The 24,441-nt window shown below is 43.6% G+C and overlaps 1 protein-coding gene across 1 annotated transcript in view; it reads right to left on the bottom strand.

The window, feature by feature from the left end:
• Nucleotides 1-4,032: 4,032 nt before the first annotated feature.
• The window catches only part of tspan18b (tetraspanin 18b), a 32,847-nt gene continuing 12,438 nt past the window's right edge, over nt 4,033-24,441 (bottom strand). The window contains exons 2-9 of the mRNA XM_076734097.1: nt 17,932-18,012; nt 9,953-10,048; nt 8,651-8,845; nt 8,297-8,371; nt 7,058-7,156; nt 6,532-6,708; nt 5,765-5,848; nt 4,033-4,949 (exon numbers count right to left, since the gene is read on the bottom strand). Coding sequence (XP_076590212.1) covers nt 4,902-4,949; nt 5,765-5,848; nt 6,532-6,708; nt 7,058-7,156; nt 8,297-8,371; nt 8,651-8,845; nt 9,953-10,048; nt 17,932-17,934 — 777 coding nt within the window. The 5' untranslated portion in view covers nt 17,935-18,012 and the 3' untranslated portion in view covers nt 4,033-4,901. The remainder of the gene's footprint in view (nt 4,950-5,764; nt 5,849-6,531; nt 6,709-7,057; nt 7,157-8,296; nt 8,372-8,650; nt 8,846-9,952; nt 10,049-17,931; nt 18,013-24,441) is intronic.

Here is a 24,441-nt window from a genome sequence, read left to right as displayed (position 1 = left end):
TGAGTGCCGCCGTCTTCAGCATCACATCTTCAGCTCCCTCCTTTGCTACCAGCGGTGCCCTTTGCCTGTGAGCAGATGGCTAAATGTCCTCATCATCTAAAGGCCAGTGGGAGTGATGTGGGACATTACAGAAGGTAACAGAAGATGATTGCTCTGTGTGAAACCTGAAAAGTTTGACATTTAATCCTAATAAATGACTTCATTTTTGAAGCAGTTATCAAAATCCCTGGTGTTGATTGACTAATCAGTTAATGGATTCATTTTTTTTAGCTCTAAATACGGCTCACTGCCATGTATCTGATAGGAATCATATTTCATGGCTAATTGTTGGTGCTGTGACTTCATGCATATTTGGTTATTTGCGTACCTCAATCTCAATCAATATTTGCTAATTACAAGCAACAATACAAACGGCTATTAATTCTTTTATTTATTTATTTTCACAAAATCATGGCTCCTTGTAGTGTGAGAAGGGTTTGTTGTTGTGCACAAATCACTGTCTGTATGGTGCTTTGTAGCCTCCTTTAACTTATTGTTTTGAGCAAGAAAAGCTCATATTAAACTACTGTTACTGAGCAAACCAGTAGTTAGCTGTTGAGCACCTGGCCACATCGTGAACTCCAAACATTCAAATCCAGACGTCAGCAGCAAGTGCAGAGGTCACATGTAGGGCCATTAAACACCTTGCAAGCTAACAGATGGACGGTCGGGTCAGAATTTGGCACAAACATGAAAGCATCAACGGTTCAGGCTGGTGGTGGCAGTTAAACGGTGTGGGGGATATTTTCTCAGCACACTTTGGTTTGTTTTGTACCATCTGAGCATTGTTTAAACTCCACAGCCTGCATGAGTGTTGTTCCCTTCATGACCACAGTGTGCTAATGGCTAATTCTAGCAGGATAAAGGTTAAATGGTCAGATGAGACATCGTTCACCATATTCTCAACAAGTGGGTGTGTGCATGGTATAGCATACACCAAGAGAACAGTACAGACCTGAACAGGTCACTGAATGCTTTGATTAGTATGAAATCACATGGTGTGGCCTTCACAGTCACCACATCTCAACTCAATATAACACCTGTGGGAGATGTTGGACCGATGTGTTAAGACAGCCCTCTCCATCATCATCATCAGCAAAACACCAAACGAGCGAATATCTTTTGGAAGAACATTGTTCCAACACTCCAGCAGGACTCCACAGAATCTATGCCAAGGCGCACCGAAGCTGTTCTGGCTGCACATGGTGGCCCAATACCTTTTTCCTTTGCCCCCTGTCAGCATGCATCTGAGCCAAAACAGAGCTGACATAAATGTAGACTGAACATTGAACTTACATTCATCAGGTTCCCAGAAATATGACTCCAACAGAGGAAGAACAGGCAACGGCTATGTGAGGAATCCATTTTGTTTTTATGTTTTTCTGCCCCCTAGTGGCCAAAAATCCATCAGCTTCAAATGAAGACACAGATTTTTTTAACCGTGCTGGTTGCTCATCTGTAAGACTGCTCTGTGGAGCCACAAGTAGTTTTGCACCTTCAGCTGCACAAAAATAAAGTCTCGATTGTAAACCCAGCCCTGTTCTGTCCCCAGGCTATATCTGAGCCCAGAGCATTGCAGCAATCAGTCACACCTGCTGGCACCTGACAGTCTGACTCACCTGCTGACAAATAAATAAATAAAGTGTCAGCCATGTGCCGGAACTGATGAGGAGAAAAGACTTGTTACAGACCACAGGGACCTGTATTTAGGCTTTTCCTCTGTCTTTTTCTCACTTGTCTGTCACAAGGTACAAACACTGAAGTGAACAAAGCTGGATCTAAAGCTCTGTCAATATTTCTTTTTAGTTTGCACAGGATCCATTTCCACAGTTTGTGTGATTTACGATATTATAGACACTAGAACCAACAGTCTTGATATGTCTATCTTAAGGCTTACTGGATCAAAGCTGTGGTGAAATTGTGCTTTTTGTAAAACAGCACGGTGCGAGTTTTCTGCTTTGCAAATTGTCACGGACTCATCTCTCCTGTTTTCACTCATATTGGCAGATTAGACTTCTCAGCCTGAAGTTTAGCATGCAGGGAATGATGAGCGTAAACTACAGGTATCACTAAGAATGTTAAAGGAAGAATTTGTCCCTCACTGTCATGTGCAATAAAATGATGACACGGAGAAAAGATTTAATCATGCAAAACAGGTGAAAACCTGTGTGGTTGTGCCTATTTTTGTGCATTTTCATATTTTTTTCATTAATTTCCTGCCTGCATATGCCAGACTAATGTCTATACAAATTGCACAAACATTGCGATTCATTTTCATTCTTTGTGTAACCGTTCATGTTTAATGCTCCTCATCTGCTTCACTTTCAGTTTTTCTTGTTATCCTTTTACCATTTGCTGCACTTGCTGCAATGGCTCAGTTACCCTCCCTCGTTTATTCTTTCTGTCCACTTATCGTGGATTTTCCTGCAGGAAAGAAAAAATCAATACGCTCGTGTATTCGGGGTGAACTCAAGTTCATTATCACAATAACACCAAGAGCCATTATGTGGACCCTAACCAAATGAAACATCCATCTTTTAAGCTTCAGTGCGTCAGTTGTCAAAAAAGTGTAGCAGAGATGAATGATCTGCTTTTACAAGAGGCCAGTCACCAGCGCCACAAGGCTGTGGCAGAAAATTTATAACTGTCTACTTTGACAAATACCTTGGTTTTGCAGTTTAACTAGAAAATTGATTTTATCACTGGGCCTGATGCAAAACATCTTAAAGCTGTTTTTCAAGTTTTTGGGTCTCTTGACAAAATGGAGTTGGTCTCGGTTGATCAGGCTGGATAAACATTCATTCTTGCAAAAAACCTTCATTTGCCGTGTGTGTTTCCATTATACTGTTATGCACTTACAAGCTGGGGCAGGATGTTTCTAAATCAGGGGCCATAAAGGGGCCACATTTTACACAGAGTGGCCAAGTATATGTCCAACATCCATGCAGATTTCCTTTCTCAGTAAGGTGTACATTTCACCAGTCGTTCCTTGTTTGCCAGTGAATCTATAACTTTGCATATATTTTGCAACTTGAGCCTTGTTCAAGCACTGTGTACTTCAAACCAGGAAAAATTAGCCTAAAACGCCTATCCAAGGCATACCAACAGTAAATTGATGGCTGTTCTTGAACCATTTGGAGTACATATATGCTTTTGGCCTTTTTTGACAGGTAACGTTCTGAACTTTTACCCACTCTCAGAATCACTGTAAGTGCTACTGGCACTGAGTTTGAACACACTGAAGTAGAACTTTTTTTCCCTCATCTGAATATTTTTTTTTTTTATTGTAAATAGATATTTGGAAATGGGCAATGGGACCACAGCATGCAGCCGTATGCCAGTCCAAGTTGGATAAAAACTGATAACAATATAAAATGGTATATCTAGGCTTGTAGATAATGGTTTATCTACATAAATATTGATATTTATATTAAATGAAATCTAAGTTTAGGCCATCTATATTCATATTTATGATATCTGTATCTATATTTTGGTCATATATCTTTATATTGTGGCCATTTTCTATATTTATCACTTCAAATTGTGTGTAATATTGCTATTTGTGTCAGGGGTGCAAATAACCAAATCACTGTTATTGACTTCTCTGGTTGTGAGGATTCCTATGGCCAATTGTGATTGGTTGAAAGAGGTGTCATTTGAAATGTGTCTTCACAGAGTGACTAGAGCCAAGACAGTGAACATCTGTATACCTTTCTGGAAGTTGTAACAGGGAAATCACAGAAGACAAATGGAAGACGAGGACATCGCCTGCTCTTTTGAAAGGAGAAAACATCGTTCTGTGGATTATTATTACATTTTGAAAAATAAAGAGTCAAGCGATGAATGACAGGACAGGGTCCCTGTGGCCCTGCCCTCGGATGCTCATAAGGATTATTTGCAGAGCATTAAACACAGGGTTAACTCCATTTATAAAACTGCTCTGAATTTGTGCAAGAAAAACACAACAAAAGAAAGAAAAACCACACAGGGACAGTCATTTAGAATGCCATTTATGTCATTGACGTTTCAAGAATCTAATACAAATGCATACACATACAGTTCACCACCTAAAACCACATAGAACCACTACTGCAATAAACAGCACCATACAAACAGAAGAAGAAGGTTGGCTTTCAAGCTTGGAAGGGGTCATGAAGAGCCACGAGCTCACATGCTCACAAACGAGCTCCTACACATTCAAAAAGAGCATCAAGTATGTACACACATATGCACGCACGCGCGCACACACACACACACACACACACACACACACACATACACACACACGCACACGCACACACAGAGCTTATATAATACAGCATTAAAGAGGAGTGGCTGTAAAAAAGGCATATGGAGGGAGGGAGTGTGTTACAGTATACAGTATGAAAGGAAAAAAGGGAAACAGCCAAAGTGTACATGAAACACATTTTTTTTTACAGTTAAGCCAACTTTACTTAATATAAATATTCTTCATCCAAAAGTCAGTGCAGTGCCTTCTGCTCAGGCTTCACCTGGTCCTCATGCCTGGTCCACTTTACACCCGGTCTGTGCTAGACCTGGTCCAAAAACTACTGTTTCCACTTTACACACAAATCTTTTTACATCAGTTTTGTCTCTGATCTCCCACTTTCCCTACGGTTTACGTGTGTATGTGTGTATGTGGGTTGTTTTTGGTTTTTTTTTGTTTTTTTTTGTCACCCAGTACCTCAAAAGTCCAGCTGTGAAGTACGAGAGTTTGAGAGTTTGTTTTTCTACCAATTAGCCAATAGAAAAAGAGATCAACAAATTTACAAGTGTCCATTTTGTTCTTTTCTCCTGAATTCCCTTTTTTTTAAAAAAAGAAGTTCAAACATGGAGCAGCTCTACTGGATTCCCCTGAAGAGACACATCGCAAAGACCATGGCAAAGAGCTGAGGAAAGGAAGACAAAAGACATTATTAGTTCACAGAAACAGCAGTATATTTGACTTACTTGCTAAACTCTTTGCAAAACAGCATTCAGTCTGGATTAAACTGGAAATCTTCTCATCGCCTTCTCGCTCAAAGTCACACAGTCCATTTTAGACATGTTTACATGCTATTTCAAAAATAATTTCAATGACAATTTGATTGTAATTTGCTGCATTTTGGTACATCGACCACACAAAACATTGAATGCCTCACGTTATTCCTGGAGGAAAGAGGGCAAGAAACTCAAAACTTGAGGCTAAATGCAGAAGAGAGGCACCACTGTCTATCTACACCTGTAGTGGTCACATACATGTATACAGAGTGAGTACATACTGTAAATTTAATGCATCACTGGTATTTGTTTTAGGAAAAGAAAGCATACTGAAGCATACTTTTTAGGTTTCAGTGTTAGAGTGCAGGAGCTTATCCCGAGATGTGTGTGATGTGTTTTGGTTGCATCTGTGCATTATGGATATGAAATTAACTGCTATGCTGAGCTCACTAAAGAGACATGCATGTGACCAGCTGTAAGCAACTGCAACCAGACAGCCCAGTCAAATCCACGTTCCTGCAGCACCAAGTCTCACCACTGGATCACCACTAGATGGAGATCTTGTCATACAGGAGCTTTCAAGTAACACTACACATATTCTGGCAAATATCCTCAGCTTAAAGCAGAATTCCCCATTTCTGAAATGAATATTCACATCACTGGAGAGGCTACAGACAAAATGCTGCATATGTGACGATTTCACCGAAATGAAAGCCGTTCATACCTCAATGGTCAGCACCACAATGGCCAGCGCTCCGGCAACATAGATGTACAGTTCAAAATAGTCGACTACTGCAGAGTAACAGCCCTGTGGAAAGACAAAGACGAGATGCTCAGCAGAGAATCAATAGGCTATAAACTTGCAGAATTACAGAGACAATTAAAGGAACATCACAGCTTTAATCGAGTGAGGCTTTGAACAAAGGCTTGGCTGAATGAGGAGGAAGCAGGGCCTCCAGCCTCACTGCCTTTTAATGAGGCTTCTTTGTGTGAATGAACAGAGAGAGACACACAATGTGGACACCTCGCATTGTTCTGGTGGCTTGAAAAACAACAGGTGGAGAGTGCAGCAAAAACCTCCTCCTATCAGCTTTCACTGTAATTACATTTCACTCGGAGGCTTTCTTTACACACATGGAAAAAGGGATGTGGGCGTGCATGTGTGGAACTGTGAAGCACACCTCATTTTCACATATTCATATACTCATTATCCTCCATTTTTCCACACAATTATGCTGCGGAAAAATTCCAATTTAACATTGTAAGCGCACACACACACACACATGTTCAGATGCATACATTCCACACTACAGCACATAGTAAGATGGCCTCCCATGGCACCCAAAACATGGAAAGGCACTAATCAGCCATGGAGGAGTCAGCAAGCCCCTGGATGTCACCCCTCAACTGTCTCCTGCTCTAATTAAGCCTAGAGGTGGTTTGGAAGGAGGGAGAAAGAGAGAGAGGGAGAGAGAGGATGTCAGAAGTTACCTTGTTATTGCGGAACATCATATTGCCTGATAAGCACTGCTCCTGGCTGATATAGGCCATCTCCCCGGTCTGACTGGCACGCTGGCAGCAGGCTTCTGGCACCATATGATTTTGGTTGATCAGCTTGAACAGGCTGTCCTTAAAATCCTCTGGGCTGTTCACCCCACAGCAGTCAAACTGATGGGAAGAGAGGAGAGAATAGGAGAAGAAGCCCTTATTGCTGAGTGCCTATTTGTGCAGTGGCCTGTAGTCCACTGTGTGTGTGTGTGTGTGTGTGTGTGTGTGTGTGTGTGTGTGTGTGTGTGTGTGTGTGTGTGTGTGTGTGCGTGTGTCTGTGTGTCTGTGTGTCTGTGTATGCATCAATCCAGCATGAATATTGACCTAAATGTCTTGGATTTTATCTATAAAATATAGCCCCCTGACGCCAGGCTGCAAACCTTCCTGTTTCCACAGACAGTTGGTGGGAGCAGTGAGTTGGTAAAAGCTACACTAAGTAAGCTCTTTGCCATCTGTGCTGTGGCCTTACTGTAGTCATGATGGCATTCCATGTGGAGGTGAAGACGTCAGTGTTGTTGTAGCCCTGATAATGTCTCTTCAGCTCCTTGGTGAAGTACTCTCTGGTCAGCTAAAAAAAAAAAAAAAAAGCAAGAGCACCGGTTAGTGTCACGGCAGGGTAATACCTGTTTCTTTCACATTAGAACAGATCACTGGACACAAGGGCTGGGTACCTTTTTCATGGGGAACTGCACCAATTTTACACATCAAAGTCTGTTTACAGGTCTGGGGAGAACTTTTGCATATGTGAAAAACGTTGAATAAAGCTTTTTGTGGCCCCAGAGGGAGCTCCAGGAAGTCTGATAAATGTCGCTGAGTGACGTAAACTGAAACAAGTCAGTCAGTTGAGGAAGAAGTTTGAAAATGAAAAAACCTGCCGATGCTCAGCTAGAAAGAAGTGATCTTACCAGACTTCTGTAGCCCGCTCATCATTTCTGCTTGAGGCTAGCATCTCGAGGCTATGGGGCTACATTATCTGCTACTAGCATAGCACACCTAAATCTCTGACCGACTCTCAGCAGTTGATTTGCATTGTGGGTAATGTAGCTGCCAGGTGTTGAAAAGGAATGAGAACGCATGGAATCTGATTTTGTGTTGATGTTTATCCTTTTTTCACAGTCGCTAACATATCGTATGCTCTGTGGAGTGTTACTGTAACAATCACCACATTAGCTTTCTGGTTATGTGTTGTTGTCTTAGCCGTATGCTGTTGTTGGGAGCAGCGGTATGGGCGGTTTCTCCTTTGCGGGTGGTTGTTGCTCCGCCATAGCTTAGCTAACTTGAATTCGGAAGGTGTACGGTTGTATTTTTGTGTAAGATTATTTCTTTTCTTGACATTTTGAGAGTGTATGTGGGGAGGGCTACAAAGTGGTATTATGAGACAGGATGGGCTAGCACGTTAGCACGCTTACTTTGGTCGATATCACTGGTCTTTGACATAATGTAAGAACTGTTACTTAATAACAATTAGCAAAAATTTGAGCCTCATCTTATATATTGCACCTTTAAGCAAAAACATCATACAAGAAGGATTATGAATGGTATAAAGACTGTCTATTGAAAGAAGAAGTAAAGAAAAGTATCTGAGCGGGCAATAAACGTCAGCTACTTTGATCCTCAGTCCTATGACCACATTTTGGTTTTGAAATTTGACACCCAGCCCGAATGGACACTGGTGATCAAAGGTGAGGTGAATACCGCTGCGACTTACATGCTCCCGGAATATGAAAGCCAGGATGGCAGCAGCCAGCTCAGCTAAGAAGATGAGGAGGATGAGCATGAAGAACTGCAACAAGACAAAAGAAAAAAGGCAAAGAATGTGAGAGAGAGGAGGACAAAGTGGACAGTCAGTCACTAAAAATCACACTCTGGATGTGCCCGCTTCACTCAGCATTAACTATGCATGAAGCTCGAGGCACGAAGGCAAATAGAAGGGCATTTTGCTCTTTTGGCTTTCTGCTTAAAGCATGACAGTCCAAGAGCTGAGAGACAGAATCATCAACACACATGCACACAAACAAGATCAGCAACAGAACCACCATTTTAAATTTGTCTGCCGACTCACAAAGAGGAGCAGACACTTGTTTTCGCGGATGGCTCCACAGCAGCCCAGGAATCCCAGAAGGAAGAGCATGCCTCCCATGCCCAGGATGATGTAGACGCCAGTGAATAGCAGCGGGTTGGCTGCTACAATTTCTCTGAACCCCGTGGGGTCCACCAGCACCCACACGCCCACTCCCAGGAGGAAAGAGCCTCCCAGCTGATGCAGAGAAAGGAAGACCAGAGTTAGACAAAACAGAAATTGGCTGCATTTTAAAAATTAATGGGAACTCAGAGGATAGCTCCGTATCCCCAGTGGCACACGAAACATTCAACAAGATGTCATATAATGGAAAATAAATGTGAGCTTTTTTCCAGGAAAACATGCTGGTAATGCAAATCTCTGAAAGGTTGGGGTGAGAGTTGAGGGCAGATAAAAGGCTGGATATCTACAGAGCCATAATGCCTTCGTGGGGGGGTGGGTGGAGATATCTTCCCTGCTTCAACTAACCCCCAACCTGCTGCAGAATTGCACAGCACTGCAGCCTCCATCCTCTTTCACTAAAGCCCTATCTGCAGCCACCGTGGGGTGACTCATGTGATTAAGAAAAGAGGGTACTGAGAGAGTGCGGGGGAAGAGATCTGAGCCTTATACCTCTACCACAACCCCCTTCTTCCTGTCATAGAGAGACACCTGTGCTTCTGCAAATGAACGCCACTTCATCGCGGAGGCAGGGGTTGTGGGATGAGGAGCGTAGGAAGCCATTTTGAAAGCTCAGTGGGATTGAAAAATGCTGTTGTGCTACCTGAGTGTGAAATGGCCATGGAAAGAAGCAAAGAGATGGAAGCGTAAAACAGTAGTTATAACTGAGTGATGCTAGCAGCCAAGTTCATTCTTTGCTCTGCTGCTTGCATTATTGCCCCAGCCTTGAACAGCCACGTCTGAGTGGAGTCTCTAAACGGTTTGGTTGCGCTTAATAAAGCAGCAAAAGAGACAAACCTTCTTACTCTGAACCCCCCCTCCCCCCTTTACAGGCTCAGACTAACAGGATTACCCTTGATTGTCTGATCAAGACTGATAAACTCAGGTGCCAGTCACAAAGTCTTCCTGGCACCGTGTGCCTCAGATGTGTGTCAGCACACTAAAATCTAATCAAAAGAGAATTTGATAGAATCAAGATTGCCTCCGTCTAATGAAATGCAAATGTGGCTCCATTAGTCAGTCGGGCAGGGGGCAGCCAGAAGCCCATCTTAAATCATGAGATTGACACTAACTTCAGAGATAGCCAGATTAAGTGTCTTTGAGATAGAGATGAAAAATACTTACGAAGATGAGGAAATTGAAGACAAACATGAGGTACTTGATGCAGCTGAGACAGTCCCCCTCCATGGTTGTCCCTCGTGCTGAAGCCTCTCCCTGCCCCTGAGAGAAAACAACACAAAACACAACATAAAACGTGCCACTTAATGAATCCTGCCAAATGCTCACAGTATTCCCATTCTCCTGCACTTTGGATGCGCATTTCAACGAAACTGCCAAGTAAATAATAGTCTGCAAAAACCAGCTCAAATTTTAATGAGTTCTGCCACTCAAACATACAACACACACGCACACAGGCCTGTCAGTTCATTTGGTTCAATTTCAGCTGAAAATCCCTGTATGATCCCCTCAGGCGCGCTGTACAAGCCATAGTTCCTCAGCAATCCCTAAGTAACTACAAGTTCGGGCTCCACAATGTCAACCCAACCTGACACAACTCATCTCACCACACTCCGTGACAACTTATGTAATTTTAAAACGCCCTTTCGCAGTCAGATGGCCTGATTCCCTATCAGCACTTCCTGTCCATGGACAGATGGGCTCCCTGGGTTCAGTGTGACTCCAGGGGCTGTCTATCTCAGAGCATTTTAAGGATATGAGTCCTGACTGGGGCTCCATGTCCATTAACAAACAAGGTATGGCCTTCACTGTGGAGCTTCTGCGTCTTCTTAATGTAATGAGAGGCACAAGCCCGGTGGTCCCATCAGCCGGCCCTCTGTCTGACATGAACACACTTTGCCTGATGAGGGTCCATCCTAGAAGCACTCCTGGTTAATGAAGAACGCCTCTCCAATATTAGGAGACAACATAGGAGTCTCAGTGTCCATGACCCTGTATGCCTATATACTGTATATCGGATGCACCACAAAGCCTTCATTGAAGCATTAGTTTAACCTACCGTGCTGCAAATGAACAAGACTTTCGCCTCAGGGAGGACAGGACTGTCTAAGGAATCATCTCTACATATTCTGCAAAAACTGAAATGGACACAATCTGTGGGATGGCTATAATTGCTGTCTCAGTCAAAGACGAAAATTAATTATTTGGCAGAAATGAACCGGCACTCTGCTTTGTAGCTGTGATTATTAATTTGCTCTCCCATAGTGATAGCCAGGATTGAGTCTGGGTAACAAACGGATTAAAGAGAGATTTCTCTGAGGAACTGTAAATAGGTTTACGCAACTAGGCAGCTACACACTGACGCCTCTAATTGAAAACAAAAAAGGCCGAAATGCCTCCTTTTCACTCCTTTTGTCCGGACTTTGCAGCACGTCCGTCAGGTGTAATCTCATAATCTTCAGGCAGTCTTTCCAGCACCTGATGTGCTGTCAGACGACTCCTCTGGGTGATCTCTCTCTGAAGCAGCGGTGAAGCTCGGGTTATGATCAACGCCAGCTTTGAGTCCTATCCGTCTTTGAAGGGGGCTCTGCTGTCACTCAAATGTGATCCAGCCTCGACCCTTTCACCCCTTCGAGCGGGAAAATTCGCGTTTTCGGGTGAAATAAACCATAATCTCCCCTAACCACTGTCTTAAACAAGAGCTGCTCAACTGGTTGCCGCAATTATTCCACACAGAAGTGTGGCAATTGTGCGAATAAGAAAGTCATAACCCATGTCTTTTTCTGGTCTATTTTTCTTTTATTGTTTCTTGCACTGGTTTCCCTTTCCCTCTGCTTCTAATTTCAATGTGCTGAGAGCTCCGGAGAAAGTTTTTTTGTCTCGCTGTCGGCTTGTGTAAGTTCCGTGACAATAAAATTGAACAATACTAAAGATGTGATGGCAGTCTTTGTCTGCTGTGGGAGCGGGCGAACACAGAATGAGAACATTTCCTCCTCTCACCAGCCTGAGGGCTTATTATTTTCCTCTCCTTTCCTCCCCAGACCCAGGGAAATTGATTTAGAGCTATGGTTAAACAGCTCTTCTAAATCATAATGATATGCTTAGGTATTGATCACCCTCCTAGTGGTACTCTGAGAGCAACCAACAGCCTCATTGCCCGAGATGGGTTTTAATTAACCCTTCCCTTTCCTAAGCCCCACTGAAAGGCCTAATGAGGGCACAGGAGGTCTTAATTGAGATTTGCATACATTACAGTCTCACAGAAAAAAACGGCCTCTCTCATCCCTCCTGCCCTCCACCGTTAGTCCTGGGCCCCTATGAGGAGTGCAAACTGTATTTATTGGAGCAGGGGATGAAGAGTGGGAACGAGGAGGCAGACGGGGGAGGCAGGGGTCTGCTGGAAAAACTCTCAGGGCTCAGCTCACATCTCATTCTCCAAACAAAATGTCTGATTTCTCTTCCAGCTTCACCCTTTTGCTCTCCGCTCCCGTCTCTGGGTCAAACCAACTGTCAGATCTGGAGCCAATTTTATTTTCTGCATTAAAATGCATTGGATGCTTAAGCATGAAGTGAACTATATGAGCCGAGGCAGGCTGTAAATAGCAAGCCTATGGTGCAGACCAGCAGAGTATAAATCAAACTGCCACAGGGACCTCGGAGAAAGTGCAGAGTAAACAAACTGGTCTTTCCCATGACTCTCATGGGATCGCAGGTCCTCATCGATCACGGCACAGCCGTAGAGATCACACCAGTAAGTCTCTCTGAATATTCTGCAGAGTACATTATTTAGACAAGGGAAGCGTGGTTCACACCCCGAGAGCTGCAGCTTTGCAACAACATCGACAAATTACTGCGTGATTAAAGGCAGATCTTCCTCAGGTGTACTGCTTTGCTAAGCTTGCAGTGTCAAGATAAGGAGCTGTGTGGAACTGTGTTTGTATACACAAAAAACAAAAAAAAAAAAAAAAAAAACAGAACGCCATTATGAACAAACATGACACACACAGCAGTCAGCTATAGATGCAGACAATGTGTTTGTTGGCTGGGAATACTGTATGTTTGTCCTAAATCTGACAATGTGAGTGGCAGTCTTTGCCCTGAGCTATCTAGTAAATGCCAACTGTACGTCTGCAGCATCTCCCGTTACTGACATCATGAAATGCCACACGGCGCAAAGATCCCATTGTTTACTCTTGGCAAAGACCGATGCACAGCCAGTTTGGGCTGTGGAGCTTGGTATGGTTGGGTTTGATAGTGGATTAACAAGAACTGATTCTAAATCAACTTCACAGTACCGACAGAAGCCAGAGCTCTGTAATGAGGGCAAACCCATCTGACCTAAATTCTTCTTCAGAATGAGGATGAGGAATTCTGAGACATTGCTACAGGCCTGTTGTCATGGTTAACTCAGAAAACCGGAGGTCTATTTGGTTGACATTTACAAAATCAACCATGTTGGTCATGTCAACTCATTGTAATTAAAAGATAAGGAAGACATTGTCCTGCATTGAGAGTGTGCCATGTATAAATAGTTACACCCTTGGGTGGTTCTCCTTGAAGTTGACACTTTCAGCACGATTAATGAAGTGAGTCCATATTCGCCCGCTCCACTGGCCGCCGCCCCGGACAAATGGATCAGCGTGACAAGGACGCTGTGTCTGTTTCCTCGCCAAACTGTCGTCACCGTCCACCCCCCCAATAACCAGCCAGTCCGCTTCATCTTGAGCCTGAGCCTGCATAACAAATAATCATTAATATTGAAACCCCGTTGAGATTATGAGGGTTGGAGCTTGACCCTTTTAAATGTCATTGACCCTCTAAATGATCACCTGTAGTTGAACCCTGGGGACGACACATTTTGTCCTCCGGCTCCCCGAGGCAGCTGGAGCAGGTGTGTTTCTCCATCCACCCAATGCCACTCTAAAGCTCTCTCCGGAGTGTGCTAATACCCTCTGATAATGACACTAAGGGACCACACACATGCCACATCACCCTTTATCTCAATTAAAAACCCATTTTCATATTTCTCCATGACTTCCTAAATCAGCCACAGCAAGTAAACACCCCAAAATCCGAATAAAGACAGGCTCCTCTGGCAGTGAGCAGGGCTCCCCTGAGGCGCACCATGTCCCTTAATGAACCTCCAATTAGGAGAGAATGAGCCCGGGGCTGTGCTGTCACACTGAGGAGCTTTGAAGTGTACTGAATGCTAAGCAGCTATAGCACTGTATGCTGCTTTAGAGGGCATACAGCTTGCAGACAACAGGGAACAACCACAGAGAGAAAGTGTATGAAAGTAGCTCAAAGGCAACCCAGCATACAGTGTGTGTGGGTGTAGCTCACACAGAGAGCAGAGCGTAGAAACTCAGCCGGGTTAGGAAGTTGGAGAAACTGCTAGGCTTGCAGCAGAGGTCCTAATGTTAGATAGATGCTCAGGTGGAAACATACGAATACGCTACCCTCGGGCAGGCTTAGCTTAATGAGTTTTCACAGTACATATACAGGCTTGGTGAACATTATCAGCTTCTGCACATTATGGGCATTGCTAGTTCGCCGCAAAAAAGTGGGCAGTCTCTGATGAATTTGCTCTGCCGTGCAAAGCCATTTATCATTTCAGTCCATTGTTCCGAGACGTGCTGTGAATCTAAAGCAGTTCTTATCTGAGCCTGTGCGTGGCGCTCTCCTGACCCGTTAGGTTTGGAAATGAGATTGTGCAAACCCCCGAGGGCAGAAGTCCTCTGACCAGGCAGCTGACACACTCCTGAACAACAGGCTGATTAACTAGAGAAGACTCCCAGAATGAACAAATGCACAGTCAGAAACAGACGAGCCATGTGTTGTCAACAGCACTGCAGGCTACATTCTTGACATCCCAACTGGGCACACATCCAGCTGTCGGGTCAGTGCTAGCAGTTGCTCATACTCCTACTGTGGAATCAATTCTCCAGCTCCTTGGTTAAGAAAGGTTGGCAGGAGGAAGGGCAGCAATAGCTTCTTGGTTAACTCGAGCAGGGAGATGTGATTGAGATGAGCAGATTTTGGCTTCTATCGAACACTAGTGTGTGCGTGTGTGTGTGTGTGTGTGTACGCTTGATGCTCGCTCTCTCAAAGCAGAGATTCTCACTTAATTGTGTCGGCACCTCTATCAGGCTGAGCGAAGATACAAACTGGCTGCACGGGGCTGGATCAATACCAGGCCCAGGCACCTGATCAATGATGCATTGATCTCCCGGAGCTCCAGTTCTTACTCCGCTGGTTGTCTGGCACTGAGGGCATGTGGTAGCGGCACACAATGAACACATAAACACTTCTGCACCGCCGCCTGTTAGGACTCTTCTCGGGCTTTTCCCACGGGGTGCTCCGGAGGATGACACATTGCCATCGGGGCTTTCCACAAAAATGAGCTATAACTCAATTCAAAACTAAACATTCAATAATTACTGTGGCGACAACAAGGGACTCATTTCACTGCAATCCTCCGCCTACCTTCCCTTGTTCTTTTTTTAGTGGGTTTTTCTGCAAAGTTCCCGCAATCTTAATCCAATCAATAATCTCACCAACTCTACTTTGACCACTGTTTGACCCTCAGGCAAGAGACTCTTCAAATGTTGCTGATGTTCTCTCAAGACCGTATTTTATATACTGCTCACGTTGAGGTTTTCGTCTCCTTCAAATCTCCATATAAAGAGAGTTTACATCAACAGATGGCCTTGGCTGAAACAGACAATGGGAGATTTAAGGAAAGACAACGCTTTCAGCCTCAGGGGACTAAACACAAAAGGACACTTAGGAGCGTAAACATGCGCAGGAGCACAAAATACACAGGAACTCACACACAACAGTCCTCATACGTCACCAAATCCTGACAAAGAACAGAAAAATGTGCATTATGATGAAACAAGTAATCAGAGTTGTGACTTTCTTATGCTTGAAACACATAGTTTTGTGAAAGCTGTTGTGGTTGTTTTTAGCACATGTTGGAATCTTTCCAGCCCTCCAATAAGGACCCTGGTCTCCACGGCAACCCGGATATGGGGTGAGAGTGGCCTTTGTCTGCGGAGATGTGTTTGGCATCTCCACTTAGCACTAGTTCCTGTTGGAAAACAAAGGGGAGCAGAGCCGAGCACTTTACGACAGGGGGACAGCTTGGCCAGCCATTTGTCTAATGAGCGATCACTCACACCCAGTTGCAAGGCCATATGTTAGTTAGAATAAAACTAGATTCCCCCCATACAGAGAGCCTTGAAGCTGTCTTATCGCTTACTGATGGCATACAAACATCTGAACCTTCGTGCACGGTGCTAAAGTTCGACGAAAGAAAAAGAAAAAGAGCAAAAGGAACAGCGTAACCTAATTTTTCGTGCAGGCTGGCGTTTCAAGTGCAATGCAAAGATTAAAACAAAGCCTTGAGGATAAAGCATGTGAACGGTTGTGCTTTTCTGGGAGCCACAGATGAAAGAGATACCCAGACACATTGGAGACCCCACTGCAAATAAGTACATCATAGAAATAAATCAAAAGTGTGCTAATGTCTGTGCATCAAAAGTGCAGCACAAAATATTCAAGATGCCTTTATCGTGCCTTTTGCTGCAACAGAAGCACCTTGTACAGCACGTGGTTATTAATGTGACTCCGTGACTATGAGACTGCGTGTTTTTGGAGTGATCGCTGGAGGTCATGGTTGCTTGAAGGATTTATGTTTCATTTTGCATTATTACATTTTATTTTCATTTAAATTTGACAAGACAATCTCACTGCAAGGTCCATTTAGTAGCTGTTTTTGGAGCTTTTAGTCATATCACACAATCTTACTCAGCAGATGGAGTTTGCAGAGAGCCCGATGAGTTACGTGTTGCAGAGAACACAGACAGATCGCAGAATTTGATAATAAAAATAGAACGCAATGCAATGCAAGACCTCAGTTTGTTGACGTTTTCATGGCTGTATGTGTGGAGATATTCCATTAGACAAAATGAAGAAGTTAAGCTTGTTTCTGGTCAAGCATTGTTCACAAAGAGGAGCGTTGGCTGAACAGAAACAGTGCAATGTTCTGTTATATCAAATTATTCATACACATTAAATTTTGTATATTGACTGTTGAACTGTTATCCATCCACCACATGATCTTTCTGATGACAAAATGTGCTTACTGTAAATTGTGAAACAGAATTCAGAAAAAGGAAGGTTTCCAACTTTCAATCTCATTAATCTATACTGATTTTCCTGACCCTTTCACTTTTGTGGTGACATTGCTACTACTCAGTACGGCAAGGCAACAAACATAAGCAGTTTCAGTGTCATAACCAGATTATCTAAATCACATAAAACTGAAAGTGAGCAGCCAAAATGCTGGTGTAATCTCTCATTGCACAGGAAAACTGTTGTTTCATACAGGTATGGTCATCAGACTGCTCGTGTTTCTTACCCTGTCTGACCTCTTTTTTTTTTAACATGTTGCAGCGTTCAAAGGTATCAGCAACCCACTGGGTGAGTACGATCTGATTATTACTATTAGAAACTGTGTCTAAAACTCAGAAAACAAGAGTCAAATTGTAATGAACCAGAATTATCCTTGTGGTCAGCTCTTATAATCTCACATGCCACTTGCAAATGTAGCCCACGCATGTATTTGTCTGGTTGGCTGCCTTTATGGTTATGTGCTATGACTGATTACAGCTGATGTGTCTGGGTCTAAACTACCCTTTAACCTTTCAATCTATACATGTCTGCTACTCAGTCGTGCCTGGAATACTAATGTTACGAATGCCAATGCAAATCAGAGGCTAACAAAGACCAGTGCTGGCCTGCTGTGAGGGGAATGGGACAAAAGCACTTGTCTGCCCGTTTGCAGGACCAGCTTCATGCACCAGCTCTCGCCAGCACCGTGCCTCCTGTTGACGGCAACAATGGCTTTGCGCCTGTGCTGTCAGCATCTTGCTGAAAAGAGTCTGTCAGCAAGCTCTGTCTGCTGTTTCTCTTGCTGATTTAACTTGTGTCTGTTGCTGGATTTGGTGGAAAGCATTCATGGCAACACCCCCACATTACAGAGGGGAAACTAAGGGCAGAAATGGATTTCACGCAGGAACATTGCATTGAAGATAAACAGTTGGTTTTGTGCTTAATTTATAGATAAAATAGCATCATACCATGTGTATCTCTGTGTGCCTCTTTGTTCAGGTGAAGCTGATGACTTCTCACGGTTTTCTCTCCTCCCCTGTTTTCATGGGCTGTTGGACAGAAGCACAAGGGAAGAAGCAGAGGTCAGGACTGAGCTGCTGAGACGAATAAACAGCGAGGCACCGGCAACAAGACAGAAAAGTGCCACATTTGTCTTGGAACGTGTAATTCACTTAAGCGGAATAAGACTGCGAGCTGCAAAAAGAAAAAATAAAATTCTAGGACACTTAAAATGACAGAGTTTGCATTTATTATGTATGAAGCACTGGCTCGCAGCAGTGAGCTAATTTAAGACTGCAACCGTGTTTTATCTGTGTGAATATTTCTCTTCTCAGCTGGAAGGCAAAATTAACAAGGAAGGAATGAAAAAAAAGAATCATCTTTAATAGCAGCGGCCCAGGCGTGTTCTGGGCAGGTAAAAATTTAATGTCTGCCTTGGGGTATCAGAATCTATGTACCTTCTCACTTGGTTAATTATCCTTTATTAGAAGACCTAACACACCACGGTCTCCTCGTAGATCTTCTGACGTGACCTTGATGAGCATCTGAAGTCATGCATTATTCAAAGAAAAAAGAATACCTTGCTCTCTTACTAGATGTTGCTGGCTTTAACTGTCAACCTACGATATATCTCCAACCAAGTGTGTCTAATGACCATAAATGCTTTAAACTTTCGAAACTGCTTTGCCACAAGTGTCTCCCATCTGAAAATAATGCTATAACAATGAGAGCCAATTAAACTGCTGGTATTCCAGCCTCGATGTGCAAAAAATAGTCAGCAGCACGGTTCTGACTGACAATACTTTGGAGCCGGTTTCAAAGCACTGGCACCAGCAACTACAGCGTCAAATATAGCGAGAGCTGCCTTATGGAGGCATAGACAGCACGCAGCTCTTCCCACATTCGACGGTGAAATACAGGCAGGATATTCTCATTCTGACAGAGGCTGGGGATGGAGAATATCCCAGGAGTATTCTGGCTGATAGAGTCAGCCACATCATCCCGCCGACACACCATATTGCCAGCAGACATCAGATTCACCAGGATGCAAAACCCAACTGACAGTGGAAGCAACACACCCTCCCCCATCCAGAATACAGGGCTCTGATTACATCTAGAAAAGGCAATCAAAGCCTGAGTGAGGAAACGGACAGATCTGAGAAGTAGGGAGATGCACTGGAATGATACCCTCTCTTATCACTGAGCCGTGAATTCACTCACTACAAAGCACATGCTCGGGGAATCAATATCATCTGCACAGTGGCTGCACAGGCAGGGGGAGCCAAAGGATGGAGCTCGTTTGAAGGAATCATCTACAAAATATTCACCATATGGCTTAGCAAACATATCCCCAAGCAATACAACACTGTAATCCCTTTCTACTTTGTTTCAGTCTATTACAGCAGCAGCAGATAGGTGCATAATCACCTTCCTCATGTCTGTAATCTGGTACTGAGCAGCAGAGTGGTCAAAATTTGTCCTGAAGCCTGTTGCAGAGGTAGTCTCTCCTGAACCCCTGTTTAGAGAGCTATTAGCTGGTGAAGAGCAACAGTGGTGAGGGTCTGCATTATTTTTTGGTTTCCATGGAAACCTTTTCACAGGAAAGTGGAGCACCAATAGGATCGCAGAGCCTCATTGAATCAGTTATGGGGGTGAGAAGAGAGATCAGCGCAGACGGCTGAGAATGCACAACAATAGGATGAACCCTCGAGGGAGACTATAAAGGCCAGGCCACTGAGGGTCCAACAAAGCGGGGAACGACTCAACACTAGAAAAAAGGTTTCATCTACATCCACTCAATGGCTTTCCTTTTAAATAAAGCTCTCTCGCCAACTAGTCATTGACATTTAAGCTCACGAGCACTGTGGGCAATTTAAACATCAAGGCAGACACTAATTGATTAGCCTCTGCTGATATTTCAGCCTCTGACAATATCATTGCATCACCAACGTCTGTGCTGTGTGTCAGACAGTAGCACATTATAAAACATCCGCTTCTACATACAGTATGTACTGTATTCATCCCCCACAGTCCAAATCACTGTATGGATAGCAGAGGAAACTGCAGTGCATATAAAGGACTGAGGGGAACGAAGGGGTCCTCACCCGTCACAGTACATCCACCTCCCAAGGCAACTGGTGTGGTCTTCACTGGTCTACTTTGTTCTGAGGATCAGAGACCTGAGCCAAGGGAACCAAGTCGGACCAGGTCTAAATTAGACTATGCTATTATAATCTAATGAGGTCGGGTTGAGTCTCATTTTAGTGCCACTGGCATCCGGTCCGTGTAGGACTGTGCTGGACTTCATGCAGCTGCAGTGTTGGTGTTCTCTCTGTGTTAAGCTCCATTCAGGTTGACTGCACTTTGGACATTTGGTCAAGTTAGTTTGTGTCTGACTGCTCAGGTGTTTCTTTTTTAAGTCTGAGTAGGTTTTCCACAGGTCTGTTTTGGTTTGGGCACAATATTTTGGCCCCATGAAGATCTCTAACGTGATGATGATGAAAGTAGGAGGGATTTAAACTTCTCTCCCAAGTTCTTGTTTTTCAGTCCGCACACTAGAGTGTGGCTCGGGTCGCGTTTGTCTGTCCGAACCCGATATCATTTCAAGCATACCCTGGCCTTTACTATCTATTGACTAGGGACTCATCAGATGTGTTTTTCTGTTTGCTTCCATAAGTCGCCTCATCCTGCCAATCAGTGGGCAACCTTGACTGAGGTGTCACAGGTCAGAGAACAGCAGGGAGTCTGATCAGTGACACTTCCTCTGGGGACAGGAAAACAAGAGAGGAAGTGACAATTCTTCCATCTACACCTCGCAGCTGGGTCTGACCTCAATTTCTCACCAGCGTTTGAAAAAAGCAAACCTCTGAGCTGCAGAGACAACTCCACGTTTAGAGCTAATGACCTACGGGGCCTTTTTACGCCCTGAATCAAACCTTTGTAAATACACTTAATAAAAGGAAAAATCTACAGCTCCGGGTGGCAGTTCGCCCTGGTCATCTCCTAGCAAACTCTGACAGAGTCCATATACATCATGTGATAACATTACAGCAATGAGAAAAAGGGCAATTGCCGGCAGCCATTAATCTCCTGAACAGCCGCTTTAATGAGGGTAATACTGAGGCAGAATTATCGCCTTACCCCATCTGGATTTATTGATCTAACTGTGTGAGTCAACCACAAGAGATAAAGATAAACCACCACGATGGAGAAACAATCCCAACTCTGATCAGAGGGCATCGCTCAATTAATCACTCCTCCGGCCAGCGCTAACCCAGTGTTTTCTTTGTTCTCTGCGCTACAGTAGGTGCTCTCATGTTCTTGCACTCCGGCGAAGAATGTATTCACTCATTTGGAGTACACAATTATTCCAGCTAAGGATGCAGATTGAACTCATTACGCAGTCATCTATTTTCTCACTGTTAATTGTTTTGGGGTAAATGGAAACCTGATAAGAATGCAGCCTTTGGAAATGTGTTTGGAAGGTGCTATTTTGAGGCTGATGAAAGCTGACGCCGTGTCCGCCTCTTCGGCAAGTCATCGGCAAACATTAGGCAGGCCTCTTCTCTTTGTAGCAGGTTCTTCGGGCAGCAGCAGGCAGCATCTTTCACCTCCCCAAGGGTGCCCTCATCAAAGAACTGTGAGAAATATCTTACATAGACCCTTTCAAACATCTGCAACCTGCTTCTATAATTACACATCACCAACTTCTCTTTAGTGGAACTGTGATAAAGAACAGCAGCGACACTGCTTGTTGTTATTTTCTTTAACCCATGCCTGTCTAACTTAACTAGCTGCCTCATACACCGCCACTTTCACCCTACTTCCCGGGCCCCAAAGGCCAGCCGCCCTGTCTCTTAGGAGCCAGGGGCCTGGAGGGCATCACAACATCGCTTTGAAGTCAAGCGATTAAAGAGGAAAGACCTGTCGAATTGGGATGATGGGGCTAAGGTTGGAAGAGGGGGAGGATCAGTATGAGGGACAGGAAAGGCTGTGAATACTGAGAGCTCGGGGCCCCGTGGGATACAATTAAGAGCAAGGCTTTTTTAGTGAGGGTTACAAAAACACACCAAGGATACCAGCAGCGCAGCTTTCCAAGCCAAGGTAAGAGTTCATTACGACATACACAGAAGGGGCTGGGGCTGTTAAGATCTCGCCAGTTTGTACATCGACAGCCCCCCACCCACAGGCCCTGAGAGCTGATGAACAGCCGCATGATAACCATTTCCATCCCCGTTAAATCCTAAAGCCCAGTAAGATTTGAGAATCACGCAGCTTACAGCTCACAGAGGCTCCAACTTAGAGAGGAGATGAAGATCCAGGCTGCCTGCACAAAGAGGAAGTTTGCACAGAGTCCTCCCTCAGGATGTTTTCCTCAGCTAAAACACTACAAGTGCACAAAAGACAGCACGACAGATTGGCAGTCAAGTCAAATTTGAAGACTGATGGAACAATGAAATGGTTTTTATGAAAGACGTTTTGGCTGAACTAGAGCTGCAACAAATGATTCTGTTCATTATTAATTAGCGTGACGATTCATACGTCACTTATCAGATTAATCATTTGGTCGCAAGGCCAAAAGTGACGTCTTCAAATTGCTTGTTTTATCTGAGCAACGGTTCCAAAACCAGACTTTCAAATTAAGTATCACATGAAATAAAGTAAAAGCAGCAAATTCTGCTCTTTAATTATCAAAAATAATTAGCAATTAATTTTGTGTCAGTGAGATCATTGATTAGTCGAAGACTCATTCCAGACAAATTGTCAGTCAACCTGCGCATATCAAGCTACACACAAACCAAATCACCCTGAACAAAAGGAGGTTTCACGTTCAAGTTTCCCAAAATAACACAGTTAAAACACTTCAATCACAATAATTGATGAGTAAATTTGATGGTTTGTATATTGCTACGCCTGAAAGACCAATGGGAATCCATATTCTGGACTAAAACATATGGTTTTATATTTTCCACAAGACATTGAATGCAGAAATATGCAGCCACTGTTGTCCTTTAAGTCAAACCAGCCACTTAAACATGTGTTATGAACACATCTGGGAACCATTTCTAGGCCTCATTTAGATTTTGCTAAAATACCATAGAGCAGTAGGTTCTGTATATTTGCTGAAATCACATTCTGTAACAATGGCCACTTAAGCAATGGTCCTTAGCAGAAGGAACTGTCCTGCACCTGTAAGGTTACCTGTAATTGCCCTTAATGTGCCCTCACCTTTTGCCTGCTTAAGACTCATGAGGCTTTAGTGTGCTGACAAACAATGTGGTAAACATCTCAATGCAGAAGATACACAAGAAGTGGAAACAGCTTCTTGGCTCAACGGGACCAGATGCAACTTATTTTCATAATTAAAACCAGTGGAGGGCATTTGAGTTTGGACTCCACCAGCAAACTGCTTGTCTGAAATAGATACTTTGCTCATATGTATGAAGAACTATGCCAAAGCAGTGATGTTTTGCTTTTGTTAATCTGAATTTTGCTCCATGACCAAAAACGTTGACACAACTAAGATTACTATAAAATATAAATTGCAGTAAAGGCAATATAACTGAAGAAATGGGTCGAGGGACACTTGGATTGCTGCCTGGTAGTTACAACATCACTTCAGCCCAAAATCTGAGGCCCAGAGGGTCTGGTTCCCATTGCTGGTGGTTTTCACTGCATACCTCACTGAGCACACCCTGCAAAGCTAACTACTTTAGTCACACACCGTTCTGAAAATCAGATAATAGTGGCGAGCATCCGTCATTGAATGACTGATTCCAGAACAAATATTTTCATGTGGCATATTTGAGGCATAGAATTGTTGTTTTCAACCATGTTCAGACAAGGTAAAACAACCCAGTAAAGTCTGGACCAAAACAAAGCATTGACTTTCTTTGTTTATGAGCACAAACATGTGGGTCACATTACTAAACAAATGTATAAACACACATGGAGGAAAAGTGCAGGATTGCTGCCCAGTTTATATCCAAGACCTGGTGGTATTTTGGATTTCATAACTTTGTCATGGCAGCGATAACACGGCCAAAATCTCTCCCAAAGGTCGAGGTAAGAGCAGAAGGAGAAGCAAGAAGCAGCCTGTCGCTTAATCCAGCCTAAAGAATTACATTTACAGAATTATGTTAATCTGTATAAACAGATATGTGCATTTGAATGCAGAATCTGGAGGCAGGGGCAGAATATTGGTATTGGAAGCATTTTGGTTTCCACTTGTAGTCTGTTTGTTGTCACAGTGGCATTGACCAATCAGGTTTGAGTTTGGTGCGCTAAGGAGGGACAATGCACTGAATCCATCAGCTCTCATGTGATGACAATTTAGCTTTTTATTAGCTTTGTTTTAATTTCTCTGCATATGCATGTTTAAAGAGGTTACCTCAAATATTGAGCTGTTGTCTTAAAGTCAAGTTGCTAATTGGACTGTAACACAATGACTGGTGCACAGAATCAGCACCTCAAGAATC

This window comes from Chaetodon auriga, chromosome 6 (genome assembly GCF_051107435.1).
Source record: "Chaetodon auriga isolate fChaAug3 chromosome 6, fChaAug3.hap1, whole genome shotgun sequence".
Classification (NCBI taxonomy): domain Eukaryota; kingdom Metazoa; phylum Chordata; class Actinopteri; order Chaetodontiformes; family Chaetodontidae; genus Chaetodon; species Chaetodon auriga.
The sequence above is the reverse complement of the archived record's forward strand: the minus strand, read 5'-3'. Positions and strand labels throughout refer to the sequence as shown.